At 50.9% G+C, this 17,720-nt stretch overlaps 1 protein-coding gene across 1 annotated transcript in view; it reads right to left on the bottom strand.

Moving 5' to 3' along the window:
• Positions 1–17,720, bottom strand: part of PLXNA4 (plexin A4) — a 424,461-nt gene that overhangs the window by 350,821 nt on the left and 55,920 nt on the right. The window contains exon 2 of the mRNA XM_012739739.3: positions 11,325–12,591. Coding sequence (XP_012595193.1) covers positions 11,325–12,509 — 1,185 coding nt within the window. The 5' untranslated portion in view covers positions 12,510–12,591. The remainder of the gene's footprint in view (positions 1–11,324; positions 12,592–17,720) is intronic.

The raw sequence follows: 17,720 nt of genomic DNA on the forward strand, positions 1-17,720 counted from the left end.
AGCCACTGTTTACAAATAGCCCAAACTGACCCCAAAGAGGCAGCCCAGGCGGGCCAGTGCAGACAGGCGGGTGCAGCTGACTCCTCCAGCCGCGGATGCACCTGCCGGCTGCTCTGGGCCGGAAGCAGCCATCTCTGAGCCCCAGGATGGAAGACAAGGTCAGATCTGCGGGAAACTCCTGTGTCCAGCAAGGAGGGGAGTCTTCACATCTAGGGGCAAACCAGCTTTCCTGCCCTTCCTGAATGGACAACTGTCACCCAGCATCACATTCCTCCAAAGCTGGGAAGTCACCCTCCCATCCATGATATGGGATAAGGAGACATCAGGGATCTGCCCAAGCTCACCCATGGTGGCGTAAACTGGACCTTTAGACTGGCCTTTATTCCTCAAACGTTTGATTCCTTAGGGCCATTAGAACCCCTCTGCTTTCAGCAGGGGAAACTGAAGCACTAAATGAAGACAATGCTATTTGCTTTTGCTCACTTATTCATTTGCTTAAGAACATTTGGGAAGGACGAGTTACTGAGCACCAAGCACTAGATGAGGCCATAAGAATATAAAGATGAAAAAGTTTCAGTTTCTGTCCCAAAGAACTGCCCATCACCTAGTGGCAGGGACAGCCCCGGGTCATGACTAGACAAGGCCACACACACCCTGCTTCAGTTATGTACCTGCTCGGGCCACCAACTGTGCAGGAGTTGGACACAGCAAACACGTCTTGGAGGAGGAAGGGGCGAGGTTTGGGCTCCAGGCCAAGTTCTCTGCCTTACAGAACAGCGTGCTACCTCTTTCACATGTCATATTTCAGATGAGGGAAATAACTCACCATCCTAAAATCCGACAGCCCCATTTCACAGAAGAGGACATTGAGGCCAGGAAAGTAAAGTACCTCCCCTAGTTACCCATTAAATGCTGGAAAAATAGGTGCCAAACCCCAAATTCCCAGTCCAGAGGAAAAATACTAATCTTGAGCCAGGGCTTCTTCAAGAGAATCTATTTCCAGGTCAGAGGGCAGCAGGACCCTGCTCAGGGAAGAGCCCCCTTGTCACTCCTGTCCCCACCGTCCAGCAGGAGCACCCCGCCCTTCTGCCCTACCCAGAAACCTGCAAGCAATCAACTGTCCCCTCTCAAGGAGGCCGCGGCCTGTCATCCAAGCTGGGCATCCTCCCTCCCAGGCCTGTCTGTCCCACAGGAAAGTGAGAGCTGAAGTTTTGAAAAGAAATACAAGTTAGGGGGGAAAGGAGGAAGAAAACCCGTGAGCTGCCTGCTGATGTGGAAAAGCAAAGTCTTTAGATTCTCCGTGCTCAGCAGCCCTAGATTTCTTCCCATTAATTACACTTACACACACACACACTCACCCCCCAGGAGCTGACCATAGCAGACCTCCGCTGGCAATGGGGAATCGGTGAATTACGCGCGTGGCATTTCTTTGTAACGGGAGATATTGATCAGATAAGCTGTAATAGCTCATGTCTACACGCAGACCCCAGTCGTAGAGCTCTGCAGTACAGGGAGATAATGATCACCCACTTATTGGGAACCATATCTCAGATATCACTGCGGACCCCTACGGTGTTCATAAACACACCAGGGTGTGACGCGCAAAACGCACCTGCCCCTTGAGGTGACTGAGTGTGCCCCCCACAATACCTCCTCAGGGCCAGAGGTTGGCAGAGATCAGTTCCTACCCCTCAGCGGGGTAGGAACATCTTTGGGAGGCTCTAGTAGGCTTCGGTTTCACTAATAAGAAAGTCTATTAGTCTACAAGATATTTCCATGTGCTTGAGTGATCATTTCTGTAACAAAGAAAGAAATCAAAAAAATCTGACTATTTAATCTTCTGACGGCTTAACTCTCCTGCACAAACTTTCCTTTCTCCTTTATGATTTCTAACCCGCCCCTGAAGGTCTGCCCATGGCCCACACTGACCCTAGCAGGTTGAACTCTCTCGAAAGCCAGCCGGAGAAGTCCTGTGACAGGTGAAGGTTGGCCAGCACCCCGGCTGTGAGCACAGGTGACAGACATGGGGGGAAAGAGATCCCATCCACGTAGTTCCTAATGCATCATCTCAACGATTCTTTACTGTGTCTTTTTCAATGAGATGGTGAGAAAAATGAACATGTACAGAGAAAGAGAGGAACTTTCCAGCTAATCTAGCTGGACAAGCATGCTATTGAAGGGGCTTAGTGAAAAGCATCTCAGGGTTGGAAAAGCTGCCCAGTAGTCCCCCATCCTTGGTTTTGCACTCTGTGGTCTCAGTTACCCCAGTTTCAAGTCAAACATGGTCCAAAAAATAGATGAGTATAGTACAATATGATATTTTGAGAAAGAAAGAAAGCACATTTACATAATTTTTATTACTGCATATTGTCATATTTGTTCTATTTTATTATTAGTTGTGAATCTCTTACTGTGCCTAATGTATAAACTTTATCATCGGTTGGTATGTGTAGGAAAAAACATAGTTTATATAGGGTTCAGTACTATTCATGGTCTCAGACATCCAGCAGGGGTCTTGGAATGTATCCCCTGAGGATCAGAGGGGTTACCATATAGCCCAGGTTCCCAAGAGTGAAGAGCTTTGCAAAAGGCATCTCAGAAAGGAGAAGAGTGGACAAAAAACAACAAGATAGTCATTGTGTTTTAGGATGTCTGTGTGGGTGTGTGTGGCTTCTGATACAAATATTCACTGAATTAATGCACCTCACTACCTACGGAACAATGAAAGTCATTTGCTAAACGCAATGCTTCTTTTAATACTATTTGGAAGTTTCTGTGTGTGTTTTGGGACCATCTATGGCTCAATCCCACCAGCTATCTAAGAAGCCTTTCCTCATCATGATAACAGGCTATCCTTCTAGTAAGGAACTAATGCCACTAAGTAGAGCTGTTTTCCCAGGAGAGAGGCACTGAGCCAAGCACACTGTCTGCAGGCCAGGCTGTGGCAATGTACCCCCGCTACAGGGTCGCTGGGCACAGAAGTCTAAGAGCAGCTCCAACTCAGGAACCCAGGGCTGGATCCACAACCATCTCCTCATTAGCTGAGCTTCTGGGAACTGTATGGTCCCCCCTCTGAGAATGCACAATGACCCAGGGACAGTCCAGACAGGCCAGAGCTGTGGACCAGCCCAGCAAGAGAAGCAGGGCTCTGTAGATGGCAACCACAGCAGGGACGATGAGTCCAATGGCCAAAACTGGACTAGGGGGAAATCCCAGGGAAGCCTCTCAGCATTGTGATGGCACCAACTGAAACCCACTGGGACACTGCCTCTCTCCTTTGGTACCTTAGCTCCAGGGAACCCCAGTGGCCACCTGTCAGGGGCAGGTAAATCCCATGCCGCCAGCCCATCAGTCCAAAGTTCCCACTCTCCTCCCAAAGACTACGGAAGACAACCTTGGCCACCACCAGAACTGCAATTGAAGCGAGGAACACCACGATGATTAAGCTTGTGTGTTTTCTGGAGGGCGCTGGGAAGCGGCAGCCCTGCTCGACAGGCTGAATTACAGGGCAGGTCCTTCCCTTGTTAGTGGGAAGAAATTTTATTAGCCCCTCTCTTGTTGCCGCGTGTCTTCCTTTCTTGCTCCTCAAGCCCGAGTGAGGCTGGGTAATGCCGCTTGCATGCCGGATAAATCAGCCGAACAAATCCCATTATATTTTGGAACACTGACAGAGACACAGTAATGACACCGAGACCAGGGAAAGATGGGGCTTTCTTCTCTCCCGCTGATCGCGTTTCACGTACGTGGACGGCAAAGGGGGCTAGATCCACTAGGGGAAAAATGTAAATTGAGAGGCCAAATGGAGACCAGCTCTCTCCCAGGTCTCTTTTTCCTGCTCTCCGCTAACTTGGTGGATGAAAAGGAACAAGCACAGTGTGCTGATGTGCAGTCACTCCCTTCCACCTCGCAAAAACCAAGGGACACCTGAAGGCAGCAGCAGGAAGGGTCTGGCTCAAAACATATCCCCTCCTTCAAATGTGTTCACTTAGCATTCACAACAGATGCCAGGTAGACAGGAAGGTGAAAGGAACACGTCCCAGGGGCTGGGATATCGAACATCACATCTGGGTTAGGCACAGCCCAAATCTCTCAAAAGTAGGTATTGCTGGATAAAACAGAAATGTAAGTATGAAATCACAGCAATATTGTTAATTCCCATCTGTCACATCTGGTGGTTATTATAACCAGAGGAGAATATATAAGATGGTGCTATGAAAATGTTTGGGTGTCCTGCAAACATAAGGTGCTCTTGTGTCTATCATTAGTTGCAGGTCATTAAATATGAAATGTCCGATTTCGAATCAAAAGTGTAGCTTATTACATTTCAAGTAAGCAGCAGTATAATTAATCAAAGTATGCACCTAAACTATAGACACAGTTTTGCCATCTTAACAGTAGCTTGTTTATGCCAGCAGAGAAGAAGCATGGAGAGCCAGCCACGATAAAATCGCAAAAGGTGTTTTCCACAGCTTGTTAAGAATGGAATATTTTTCCTTACAAGAAGTGATCCAAAGCCTGGAAGCCATGCTAGTCAGTTGGTGCAATGTCTGGTGAATACGGTAGATGACAGAGAGTTTCCAAGTCCAGCCTCTGTAGCTTGAGCAGCATTGTTTGTGCAGCATGTGGTCCAGCGTTGTCTTGCAAGAGGATTGGCCTGTCTCTATTGATCAAAGTATCCTCATCATTTTGTCCAGTTGGTTGCAGGAGACATCCGCTGTAAAGGACTGGTCAGGTTTCATGAAGCTGTAGTGGATAAAACCAGTGCTGAACCACCAAGCAGACACCATTAGCTTTTTCTGACAAGTATTTGGTTTTGGACTATGTTTTAGCAACTCATCTTTATCCAACCATTGTGCCAAACACTTGGCGATTGTCAAAAAGAATCCATTTTTCATCACACATAATAATACAGTATAGAAATGGTTCTCCTTTATGTCGTGACAGCAAAGAAAGGCAAGGCCGGGACAATTTCTCTTTTGATGCTCATTTAATTTATGTGGTACCCATCTATCCAGCTTCTTTACTTGCCCACTTGTTTCAAATGGTCCAATATTGTTGGATTAGTTACGTCAACCTTGCTCCTAATTCACGTGTAGGTTGAGATGGATTCACTTCCACTACAGCTTTCAGTTCATCAATATCCACCTTGGTCTCAGGTCACCCACATGGCTCAGTTTCAAGATTAAAATCACCAGAATGGAACTTCGCAAACCATCAATGTACTGTGCATTCATTATTAGCCACATCCTTCCCAAACACGTCAATATTTCAAGCTGTCTGCGCTGCATTGGTTTGACGACAGAACTCGTATTTGAAAATAACATGAATTTTTGACTTATCCTTGGTTTCCCAAAAATTGCTTTAAAAAAGATTTTAAAGATAATCACAAGCCAAAATGTATGTTTGAAAGAGTGAGGATGTACCTTCACGATAAAAATAAAACAAAAAGTGTCAAAGTGACATGTCAGAGATAGCAACTGTCAAACTTAGTACAGAAGGGAATTGGACATTTCATACTTAATAACCTAAATATTAATGTCTGTGCATTTCTCTTCCCTTATGATCCTCAACACACTTTATTAAAGGGATACTATTTTATCACCTCCTTCTTGAAGATAAAATGTGTACTTCAAAGCAAAAGGGACACTGTTAACCCACCAGTGACATCACACAAGCTGGGACTGGCTAAGACTCAAATCTCCAGACTCACAGGCCAGTGTCCCTGCCAAGATGCCACCCTGAGAGGGTGACAGGCATTGGAGGAAAGGGTCAGGAATCCAGATGTGGATTGTTGGTACCGCTGGTCTATGTGCTGACTGAGGGGACCGTCAGTGTGAACCCTGCTGGCTAAAATGAGTGCACTGGTGGGCTTTTCACCTGAGCACTTGGGACAGGAGCCATTTCCAGGAGAGAGACTGGGGCTGTGACAAGGCAGGCACCCACCACTAAATAAGAAATCTGGGGCAGGGTCAGCAGGCCATGGGGGGTGGGCGCTTGGACTGACGTGCAAGGAGATTTTTGATTCACGCACCTGCGTGGACGTGAGCTTGGCACACGGCGTGCTCATTTAGCAGGCTGCAGCGGGAGTGGCAGGTGCAGTGGGGAGATGAGAAAGGAGGGAAAGGGCGGGGAAGAGGAGGAGTCCCCAGTCTGAGAGGGACAGGAGCCCAGCAGAAAGAGCAAGGCTTGTGTAATGCCATAAACAACAGGATACAACCTCATGTAGTCAGAGCCGCGCTTCCTGCCGACGGGGAAAAGAAAACACCCCTGGAAGATCGGCAGAAACCAGGCCCCAGCGCCTGGGATGCCTGCCTGGCCATTCCGGATGCTCCCTTTCGTGGAGTTTCCGGATCTCAGGCGCCAGACGAACCTGAGTGACCGTCCAGGCCGGGCCAGGGGGCCAGGCTGAGTCTGAGGGAGTGACCCTGTCTCCTGCCCGGGAGTGTCATGCCCAGGAAATAGAGGGCCAGAGAAACAGCACCCATGCCATGAACGAGGCTCGCCTTTACCAGCCGGCGATGCACACGGTGGGGCAGGAAGTAGGGCTTTGCTTAAAGGAGAAGCTCAGTCCCCTGTGCCTTGGTGGCCCTGTGGGACTGGACAGAGCTGGAGGGTAGACCCCAGGGTCAGACGGGAGCTCGCTCTAGCCGTGGTTCTCGGCTACGGCTTCTGGAAACACAAGAGGCTTTCTCGTCTCGCAGGGCGGGAAGTCCCACTGGCACTTAGTGCTCCAGGGCTGAGGACAGCAAATGCCCTGCAACACTCAGACAGTCCCTGGCACCCCAGATGCCAAAACACTGCAGGAAAAGGCTGAGAATGTAGGATACAGAGTAGGTTCTAGTCTATTCATTACATGACCTTCAGTGTGGCACCTGACTTTTCTGCTCCTCTGTTCCCTCAACTGCAGAGGACACCTGCCTTCCATTATCCCGGGACAATGTTGAGAGAAAGGTCGGGGTGACAAAGCTCTCCATAACCCATCAAGTACCACACAAGGTCCTACGTGCTATTATCAGACAGCTCAGGGGCCACCAGTCTTTGCTCCCACTATTGGAGCTTGGCGAGTACGAGGTGGTGATCCTGGCTTCTGCTGCAGGGACCCAAACTTTCTAGTGCAAGGTCACTCTGAAGTCAAGGCTTGAGGGCAGACGGAGAAGCTGATTTTAGTCCCCTCTCCTGCCACCTTCTCCATGCACACTATCAGCCCGCACCTGGGGACGCCTGACTCCTACACCACGTCTCCCCTTGAGAACCGCAGGGAGTTGTCACCTTCTCCTGCTCAGCTCCTGGGCCTGCGACAGAAGCCACAGGCTGTACTGTCTGTCACGTGTGCTGCAGACAGGGGGCTTCAGGGAGCCTTGGGGAGCAGCCTTCAAAGGGGGCCAGAGACAGAGACACCCCAGTGCTGAGCAACAAAAGCAGAGAATTCAATTGTCACTTACCCCCACGAGTACTTCTTAGCACATCAGCCTCAGTTTGGCCTCTAATTCTCTGAGTCTCAAGGCAAACTAAGGCCCTGATAGAACTCTCTAGAACCCCCCCTTATTCCCATGTCCTCAGGAGCTCCTTAGAGCAGTTTTCAGACAGCAGCCCATGTTCTTGGATACCTCTCTCCACCCAGGCTGGAGAAGAGCAGGATGTTTGGTCAAAAAAAAAAAAAAAAAAAAAAAAAGGAAGGGTGTGGCTTCCCTGACCCCAACAAACACCAGAAAATACCTTGCTGCTCCCCCAGCCTCTACACCCAATACATGCTCAGGGACCTGCATTTGCAACATGCATTTGCATTTGCAGCAGCAGGTTCCCGGAGGAGGCCACTCCGGGCTGGCCAGCCCTTATCTGTGATGTGCGTGCAGCCGCCTTCCTGGGGACCTGCAGGCACCAGCCTCATGGCCAAGACTTCTCCCTCCACCTGCTCATCAGGCTCTGGCCCTCCAAGTGGCTTCATGGGTGTCCATGGCACCACTAGCCAAGCCACACAGGGGTTCTCCTTCCCATCCCCAGACACGGCTGCAGTGGGTGCCAGATCCCATGGGGCAGGCTCGGGGTCCAGGGATCATGCAGCTGCCACCTGCTCAGAGCTCAGAGCTCAGGAGGCATGAGTTCGGGGCAAGAAGTGTGGGGCTCAGGAAAGAGTAGGGGCCAGGAAAACCTGAAGAGCACCCGATGAGTGTTCTAAGCTAGACCCTCAGTGCGACGGGGAGAGCAGTCAAAATCAGTGCCAGTCAGTCCCCTTGTCAAGCTCTGTGAGTTGTAACTGCACTAAAACCCACAGGGCGCCCCCACCCTGCACAGCACCAGTCCTGGAAGTCAGCGCCCGGGCCTCGCCCTCTGCTCCCCGTCCTCCTGCAGCAGACACCACACAGGGCAGAGGCCACCTGGGATTAGGTCCCTAATTCACAGGCCTCAGGGGAGTCTCACACTCAGGGACAAAAGAGAACTCCAGAGTTCACCTGGCCCACCCTCTGCCTCTGGGCAGGAGGGGAAAGGCAAACCAGCCCAACAGCCTTGCCCCTTGCAGGGGGAAAGCTGTGTTTGCCAATGGTGCCGGCAGCTGCCCTGGGGCAGCCCGGGAGCCTGGCCTGGCTGCTGGCGGGTGGAACACGTGTGGTCTAAGCCGAGTCCAGATGAATTGCTACAGGAGGGCCAGAGCAAAGGAACGCGGGGAGCTGCCAAGTCAAAGGAAACTGATACTGTGCATTAAAAGCCAGCCTGGCCTTTTTGAGACTGGCTGGGGAGACAGCCCCAGCCTGGCGCAGTTTCTGGCCTCCTCCTTTTTACGCCCAGCCCTGAACTTGCCTCTAACTTGAAAGGGCTAATTAAAGCTAAAGAAAAATCAAAAGCTTGTTATCTGGCTCCATTACTCCCAGTCCTGGCATTAGGCTGCTTTGCAAAGCTGTTTTCTATTTGTTCTCTCCAAGGCCACCACACCGTGTTAGGACCTGCAGCTCTGCAGACTTCCATGATGAACTTGGCTCTCTGTGTTGTGGCCAGGAGCAAGGGCAGACAGACACCTGCCCACCGGCAGCCAGGCAGATCCCTGCTGCCAATCTTGCTCCCAAAAGCACCACCTAGAAAGATAGGGTTTGGAGCAAGTTTTCTATAGAGAAGTGTCAGAGATTGCCAATCCCTCTGAGCTCAAAAGAAGGAGTTGTTTAGTAAGCACACAGCATAAACTTTCCATTTTCTAATGTAGTCTGTTGGCGGGGGGAGAGAGGGATGGGGGGCTAGTTATTGCATGTGCGCATGTCCTTCAGGCTTGAGGGACTCTCCTCAAGTGCTGGCCCTGCCACTCAAAGATGTGTGACCTTGGCCAATTCATTCCCCTTGCTGGGCATTAAGGTGCTTGGGTACAAAATGCAGGTATAGACCAGGGGCTCCCTAAGAGCCTCCTCGACACTCGCACTCAATGCATCTCCCCATGGACCTGTGTCTGAGTGTGGAACACACATACGCACACAGCACAGCTGCTGTTCTGTCATTGGCTGCCTTCATTTAAGAGCAGTCCACGGCCCCCTAAGTTCATAACTCTGTCAAACAGACTTTCTTGAGTGGATCAGCTACTGCCCCAAACAAAAGGCTCCAGGAGACATTCTCAAAGGTATTCCCAAAGGTTAAGTCACCTGTGAGGAGGGCTCAGTAGGTACAGTGGAGTGCCCTCCCTTGTCTGGCTCTGATTTGTCCATCTGTTGCAGTCCTGCTTGGTCCCTGGCACCTCTCCTATTGCCTTGTGATATGAGAGGTCTTCTGGCTTTTTAGGACCTCCAAGAAGAGATGACATGTTTTAGTTTCAGCCCAGGTACCTAGAGAACAGCCTGAGCCAAAATGTGAGGGCACCACAGGCAAACTGCTGAGTTCCATCTTTCTCTTCCATCTCCCCTGCCTCCATCCAAATTCCAGAGACCGGAGGAATGGCCCCACCACAGTGGCTGGGGAGAGTGCCAGTCCCCTCTGAGACCTGTGTGGCATATGGTGATACTTTGTGAAGGGAAACTTACACTTTTTAAATCAATCAAAATACATTTTCCTAATATGAATTGCACCAACATTTGAAGAGTCAAGAGTCACATCAGTACAAAAGCATACTTCCATCTGATGGGTGAATTTCCCTTTCTTCTGCCCAATTAGGATTACAAGATAGATTTTTCTCAAACTAGGTTCATAATTTTTTTTTAAATGGACAACTAAAAAAAAAAAGAAAAGAAAAGGGATTAACCCAGAAGATGCCAACAGCTGAGTCTTCCAAGTCACTTGAAGAATGATTGTGAAAAAAGGTGCCATTATTTTTTGCTCTTGTTTTTGTTCATATTTTATATTTACTTTATTTTTTTATTTCAATATATTACAGGGGTGCAAATGTTTTGGTTACATGGATTGCTTTTGCACTGCTTGAGTCAAAGTTATTTTAAAAAGGAGCAAAAGTCAAGCCACAAAAAGATGCTTTTCATGATGGGTCACAAGTGAGTTAGGTTGGGAGAGACAGGAGCCCTGTCCCCTGTTCCACCTGTGGTCCCACAGCAGGGCCACAGCCTTACGTCTGCCTACCCTCTGGCCCCACAGGCAAGAGCAGGACCTAATCCCACCCTTCATCCTGCCCTGTGCAGTTCCGACGCCTTCCTGTCGTCCAGTGCTGCTCTCTGGCTCCTTCCTGACTGTGTGATGTGTCTCTTCATGGCACTGTGTGTACAGAAGATGCTTAATAAATATGGTTTGTCCCCTCCTGTCCCTTTTCTAAGCAAGTTCTGCTTTTCCTATATGTTCACTGGATTCTTACTATACTGCATCTGACCGCAACTCACCATTTCCTAAAGACACCAAAGAGCTAAAGACACACCTCTCCCGAAACTCCACATCTATTCCAAATGTATGATGACTCCTCATGCTCTCTTCTGCCCCCTGCCCCTGGGGTTTATTCTAAGCTCCCAGGAAAGTGATTCGCAGGCCTGGTGGGTATGAGGGATGGGTGCGCATCTTGTACTGTGGCACGTTGTAATCTAGCATCCAGCCATGCCCACTGCACACGACATCTGCTCGACACAATTCCTACCTATTCCCAGCACGGCCTCTCATAACCAGCGAGCCAAGACGGAATAGAGAAAAGTGCCCAACAGGAAATCTGTTTTAGCTCCAGCTCTGACTCTTACATGCTCAGTGTCACAGTCACAGAGTGAGCTGGTGGTGCTCTGAATGCAATGAGCCCCAGGGCCGGGCTATACTCGTCTCATGTACAAAAGGGGATGGGTGACACACACCCCACAGACGCTGCAAGGCTCGGGTCCTCATCCTCCACACCCCACCACCCCAGCCCGCTGGCCCCCTCCACTCACCGCACTGCTGCAGGGGATGTCCTTGACCTTGAGCCAGGCCAGGTCCAGCGTGCCCTCACCCCGGTAGCAGGACTGCAGCCGCTCCTTAATGCGGTCGTTGATCTGCTTCAAGATGAAGATGCACAGGGCCGACTCGTCCAGGGATTTCATCTTGCGCTTCTGGCCCTTGGAGAAGACAGTGAAGAGCAGGTCATCGTCTGGACGGACCCCAAGGGTCCGGCCAAGCACGGCCCCAGCTTTGGACAGGTAGGCGGCCTGCAGCAGGCGGTACTCCACCCCGCTGCGCTCACAGCCGATGGGCACCTCCACGTAGGAGTTGAAGGCCGTGTCCTCCTTGCACAGCCTCACGAGCTTGGACGTGTAGACCTGCTCCTTGGTGGTGGAGCCTGGGGGAGACACCATCTCAGGCTGAAGGGTTAGAAAGTAGACAAAGTTACCACTGCTGAAACCATAGACGTAGTAGATATCAAAGTCAGGGATGACGGTGAAGGTGTCCGAAGGGATCTTGATCATCGAGGCCACAAACTCGTCATGGAAGACATAAGCGAACATGCCGTCTGCCTCCGAGTTCTTGGTCAGCTTCCGGCTGGAGATGGTAGGGAAGTACTCGGGCTTCCCGTCCACCGCCGTGGCGATGAAGAGCTTGTCGTCCAGGTTGCTGTAGGAGACGATCACGCCGAAGACCGAGCCACTCTCGTTGACGCCGGACAGGTAGTGCTCCTTCTTGTGGAAGGGCTCCCCCAGCTTGAAGAGGTCCTCCAGCCGCAGCAGCTTGCAGATGCCCTGGTACAGGCTCCCGCACGCAATCAGCCTGTTCTCCTTGTAGTCTATGAGGAGCATCTTGTTGACGTTATTGGTGGTGGTCAGGGGCTCGCTGCAGGTCTGGACGAGGCGGGGCGGGTAGCACTTGGGGTTGTCCTCATCTGGCCCTGTCTGGTGGGTCACCAAGACCTTCAGGTCACTGGAGAGCTTGTAAATCCGGTTGACGGCCCCCAAGTAAATGTGTCCTGTCCTCTCGTCCACCACCAGGTGGTTGAAGCCCTCGGCGGGCTCCCCTCGGAAAGTGACAAAAGACCGCTTCTGGGACGGCGGGGACGGCTGCCGGGAGAGCAGCGTGGAGGAGCCCATCCCCACCATGAGCAGGTGGGACAGCAGGCAGGTCCAGTTCCAGGGCATGGCTTTCATTGCAGAGACGGTCCTGGCGGCAGAGCAGCACTCGGGCGCGGCTGTGCCCTCGGAGGGCCAGGACTCAGGAGTGCAGTCTCCCCTGCAGGAGAGAGGAAAGACTGTGACTGACACTGGGTAGCGAGGGCAGCGCCTCCGTTTCACCCCATGGCTGTCTGGCTGGACTCTCAAAGCGCTCGGTGCACAAGGAACAGAGCACACTGGGGGTTGCTGGGGGGCGCTGGGGGGCACTGGGGGCACTGGAGGCCGACTGAGCCAGCCCCCACCACGGCATGTGAGACAGTCAGAGCTGGGTGGCAGCCACCCCAGGAGGGACATGTCAGTAGTAATAGCAGTGATGATGATAATGATAATGGCAATAATAACAATGATGATGATCTACAGCCACTGCCCGAGTGCCTGGATTTGTGTCCGAGACTGTCCAGCACCTTCCAGAGACCGTCTCATGTCCTCTTAGCCAACCCTTCAGTGCTGGGCGCCTTTCAGCTCCCCACCAGCTCCCCACCCACCCTTCCCTGTGCCTGCGAGGCTGACCTGTACGGACCATACATCAGCCTCATTAGGTGCCACCAGCTAAAGACTGGAGGGAGGCGGAGAGGGCGGGAGGACAGGAGGCGGGGTGACTCGCTCCACAGTTCTCTCCAGCAGGCCTCTGCACACGGCCTCCTGGCTCTAGGATCTGTGACCCACCTCCCGCCAGCCCCCATCTGGCCTAGAGGTGGTAGCCAGGGCCTCACTGTTACTGTCACCCCAAACTGCACTGCCTCTTAAGGAACCACACATTTTTGAAGAGTCCCTTTACTAACCTTTGCTCAAAGGACCAAATCTATGTATGCTACCTATTGCCGCTAGGACCCTGACTTGCAGGCCTTGGAAGTATGCACTATTTTTTATTCCCATTTTATAGCTAAGGAACAGGGGCTTAGGGAAGTTATTATACGTAACTTGCACACCTAAAAGAGGTAGAGGTGGCTTCCAACCCAACTAGTGTAAGTTCATCCTTAACTGCTAAATCATTTCCATTTCCCCCGGCCTCACACAGAGGGGCTGTATCTCGGTTCCTGTTGCAGGCAGCAGAAGAGTGAAAGGTGACCCCTGTCCGTTACAGCTGCCACCTGTGCCCTCTGTGTCTGTACCTCTTGCAGGGGAAGCTTTTCCTCTGCCAAATTAAAAACCCACGTCCTCAACCCCTTCACGCTGAGGCAGCAACCAGGTCCCCTGGGTACACTGCCCGGCTCTGAGCCCTAATGTCATTTTAACAAGGCAGATTTGGCTGTCTCCCATAGTGGGACCTCCTCTGAGAGATTTTCATTAAAGGGAAAGAAAAAATGCTTTACGAAGTGGTCAAGCAGATAAATATATCAATAACTCCCTACAGTACAAAATCGCTTTCCGTCCTAAGGGTCTCCTTGGTTTCCATTCAAGATGCTTTCTGTGTGCGTCTCCAGTAGACAGCTTCGTGGTTTTTCCAGCTTGGGAGAAATCGGGGTAGGAATTGCCCACATCTTGTTTGGGGGCATCTCCGCTCTGGGGAATCTCTCTCCTTCACCCCCAAACCTCTCAGAAATGAGGACTAAACAAAGGTAGACCACAAAGCAATAGAAAACTCCCCAGCAGGGAGAGATCACTAGGTTAGATGGAAGCCAAGAGCAGAAGGAAGAAAACAAAATAAAGACTTTACATTGTCAGCCAAAACCCCGATGAAAAGCACAGGTCTTGTCGAATAAATACCAGAAGAGGCAGGGTGGCGGATGGAGCAAACCCCCAGCAACAGCAGTCCTAGAAGCCAATGGCCTTGGTCACTCATCCACATGGCAAATATTTGCTCAGATCACACACAAAACGTGCAGGGCGCTGCAGGACCCAGGGACTGAGTCCTCAAAGGACTTGAGGTTGTGCAGTAGATCCCACCAGAACCCAAATGATTGCACACGGTGGGGAGTTGGGTGCCGTACAATAGGGCGCTCCGGAAGTGCCTATGCAGAACGGGGACGGCTGCCTTGGGGTAAGAAAGCAGGAGCAGGCTTCAGGGGGCCTTGGGGTGGGGACGGATTTGGGCTGGGCAGTGAACTTGGAGAGGACAGGCACGGCTGGAGGGGAAAGGCCTCTCTGGAGAGGGTCCGCACGGCAAAAGCAGGGGCATATGGAACCAGGAAGAGTGTGTCTGGAGAAGACGGCTCGTGAAGGAATCAGCGGAAGATAAGGCTGGCAGCAGAGAGGCACAGGCTCGTCAGGATGTCGCTGGGAGGCTGAGACTAGAACACACTGTGCTGAGGGAAGAAATGGGAATGTGCAAAGGCCCCAGAGAGGAGCCCCCAGCTTTCTTCCTGCTCAGCCTCCGCCTCTGCCAAAGGGGAGCGTGGGGCGGGGGTCTGTGAGCTCTGCAAGGGCAGGGCTCCTCTGTCTTGCTCTTGTGCGTCCGCCGTGCCAGGACCCTGCGCAGCACACAGTGGAGGCGCCATAGCTATTTCTTGATGGGCAGGGGGGGAGGCGAGGGGAAAGAGCAGTATTTGTGGAGCACTCACTGCACCCTGGGTCCCAGGCAAACGCTTTCACATGGATTGCCTCACCAATCATCGCAGCGTCCCCTGGAGTCAGCACTGTCTCACCCAGTTTCCAGGTAAGGAAACTTCAGCTATGCAAGGACACTGGCTAATAAATGGCAGAATGGGGATTGAAACCCGGGTTTGTCTCAGTGCAAAGCCAGAAATTCCAGAGCCCAGAATATAGGACACTTGGAAGCCCTTTTGAATTCACCCAAACACAGAAATCTCAAGACATCACTTCCCAGTATCAGGAGGAAGCCAAAGCCCCTCTCAGCCACAGGGCATAAGCGGGCAGATAACAACTGCCTGGTGGGTACCATTACTTACCTCTAAAAGTGTTAATGAGTAAAGGCGCCTGGCACGAGGGCTCTGTCTGGACCACAGGAAGTGCTTATTAATGACAGTCGGTGGTGGTGTCATTATTGGCAAGACTGAAATAGGATTCGGATTATGATAATGAGGTGGGACCTAGTGGCACGTCTCAACAGGAGTGAGGAGAAGTCAAGATGGTTCATCTGGAATTGCCTGTGCAAATCCAAATATCAGAGAAGAATCTAAAAGTTTTTGATCTGAAAGAGATAATCCAGCTCAGTGATTCCCAATCCCTGATTTTAGAGACAAGGAACTTGAAATCCAGAGAGGTCGAATGCAATTGCAGGAGGTCACACAGTGAGTTAAAGACACGATGAGGGTAAGCTGGGGTCTCTCACTGCCTGGCCCGCACTCTTTCCACCAACCGGGCCTCTCTCCTGACTTTATCTGAAGCCACCAGCATCTGTTCCCGGCCTTTGTCTGGGAGGGTTTGCTCTTTGGGCACCATATGCTCTGCTGGCTGACACGGCTCTCGAAACGTCTCTGCCAACAACCAAATTCCAGCAGGGCTGGTCATCCCCCTTCCAGACAGGCAGGTGCAGGTCGGGGCTCCGCCACCAACCCTTCTGGAGGGAACTTTCCGCAGTCCCTGTGTCGGAGCCTGCCACGCACTGGAAAGCGTGCCTACCCCACGGCCCGCCTTCCTGTGCACGGATCCAGAGCCAACCAGCAGTGCCCAGCCTGCGAGAGGCGAGACGAGGAAGCCTGTAATTATGAATTTACTGAGCAGAAAGGTGCCACGGCTCATTCTCCATCTCCTGTTAGGCGCTGAAATGAGACACAGTTATGCATCTCAAACACTCATCATCCTCGTGTGGGGACGGTGAAATTACTGCGCCCGGAGAGGAGGGGGACCCACAGAAACAATAACGTGTGATGGGAATAACCTGCCTCTCATTTATGCACCACGAAAGGGGCTGATTAGAAAACAAATAAGAGAGAAAAGGGAGAGAAAGGGGGAAAGCAAGGATGTGGGCTCCAGCTGGCCTCACCAAAGACCCCACCAGGCACCACCCCAGAGGTGACCCGGTGGCCACCCTCCCCCCTAGCTTGGGACCCCAGGTAGGCGGAGCTGCCAGTCCCCGGTGCCCCACCACCGGGGCTGCCTAAGGCTGCTCCAGTCTGCCAGAGCTGGAGCTTCCAGAGGGGTTTTCCTCCCAAGACACCAACCCTTGTGAGCAGGGACCCCAACTAGGAAACCCCCACCCCAATTTCAGATCCTACCAACCATTTCACGCTCAAGTCACCATTTAGCTGGTTTCAAAATAAAGTTCTAGAGGTAACTATCAGCCCAACTCTGACTCTTAAAGGCAAGGAATGGGACCAAGTCACCCCCAAAATCACCCTGAAGGAGTCACTGTGGAGTGGACAAAAGGCAGGAGAACGAAAGGCCCTGAACCAAACCCAAATGCACACTGCAGTTTTCCCCTCTTTGAAATCAGATTTTAATTCCTCGTCGTCTCAGGGGAGGTGGGACTCATTTTTAGAAGCTGATAATCATTTTGATTAAAGAAATTGGGGCTGTCTTTGTTTTATGCAGCAAGTTTTAAAGAGCTCAAACTCATTTCCATGAAATAGCACCATCCTCTCAGATTCCTGAGTGGTAGAGAAGAAAGTTATTACAGAATATTTTAAAATAGCAATTACCTCACAAATTACTTTAGAGTTTACAAAGTGTTTTCCCAGATAGTACCTTGTTCTGATTTTACTTTTCATGACAATTCTATTAGACAGATGAAATGTATGTAACTCCCTTTACAGTTAGGGAAACTGAGGCACAAGAGGGGTATGGGTCTTGGCTGAGGTCACACCCAGTCACGTTGGGACTTGGAGAGCTATTCGGGTCTCATTCGATTATTCAGAGTATGTTTCCTAACCCTCTGGACAGAGTCCTGGTTCTCAGACCTTTTGGTATAGGGTAATAGGATTTTCAAAAAAATGTATTCTAGCATGGTGTTTCAAAATTCAAGTCACAACCCACCATGAATTAGGTGGGTCACATGTGTTTTTAATGAAATAAAATATTTTAAAAATTCGTATGCCAGGTAGAAAAAATAAGCATGGCTTAGTGAGACTTTTGTTTCATCTAATATATTGATATATGTATGTATTGAGAGTGATGTAAATGCATTCCTTACTGTTGGTCACTGTGACAGTTTTTATTTGTCAACTTACCCAGGCCACAATGCCCAGATATTTGGTCAAACATTATTCTGAATGTTTCTGTGAGGGTATTTTTGGATAAGGTTAACACTGAAATCACTAGACTTTGAGGAAAGCGGACAGCCCTCTA

Source organism: Microcebus murinus, chromosome 9 (assembly GCF_040939455.1).
Source record: "Microcebus murinus isolate Inina chromosome 9, M.murinus_Inina_mat1.0, whole genome shotgun sequence".
In the NCBI taxonomy this organism is placed as follows: domain Eukaryota; kingdom Metazoa; phylum Chordata; class Mammalia; order Primates; family Cheirogaleidae; genus Microcebus; species Microcebus murinus.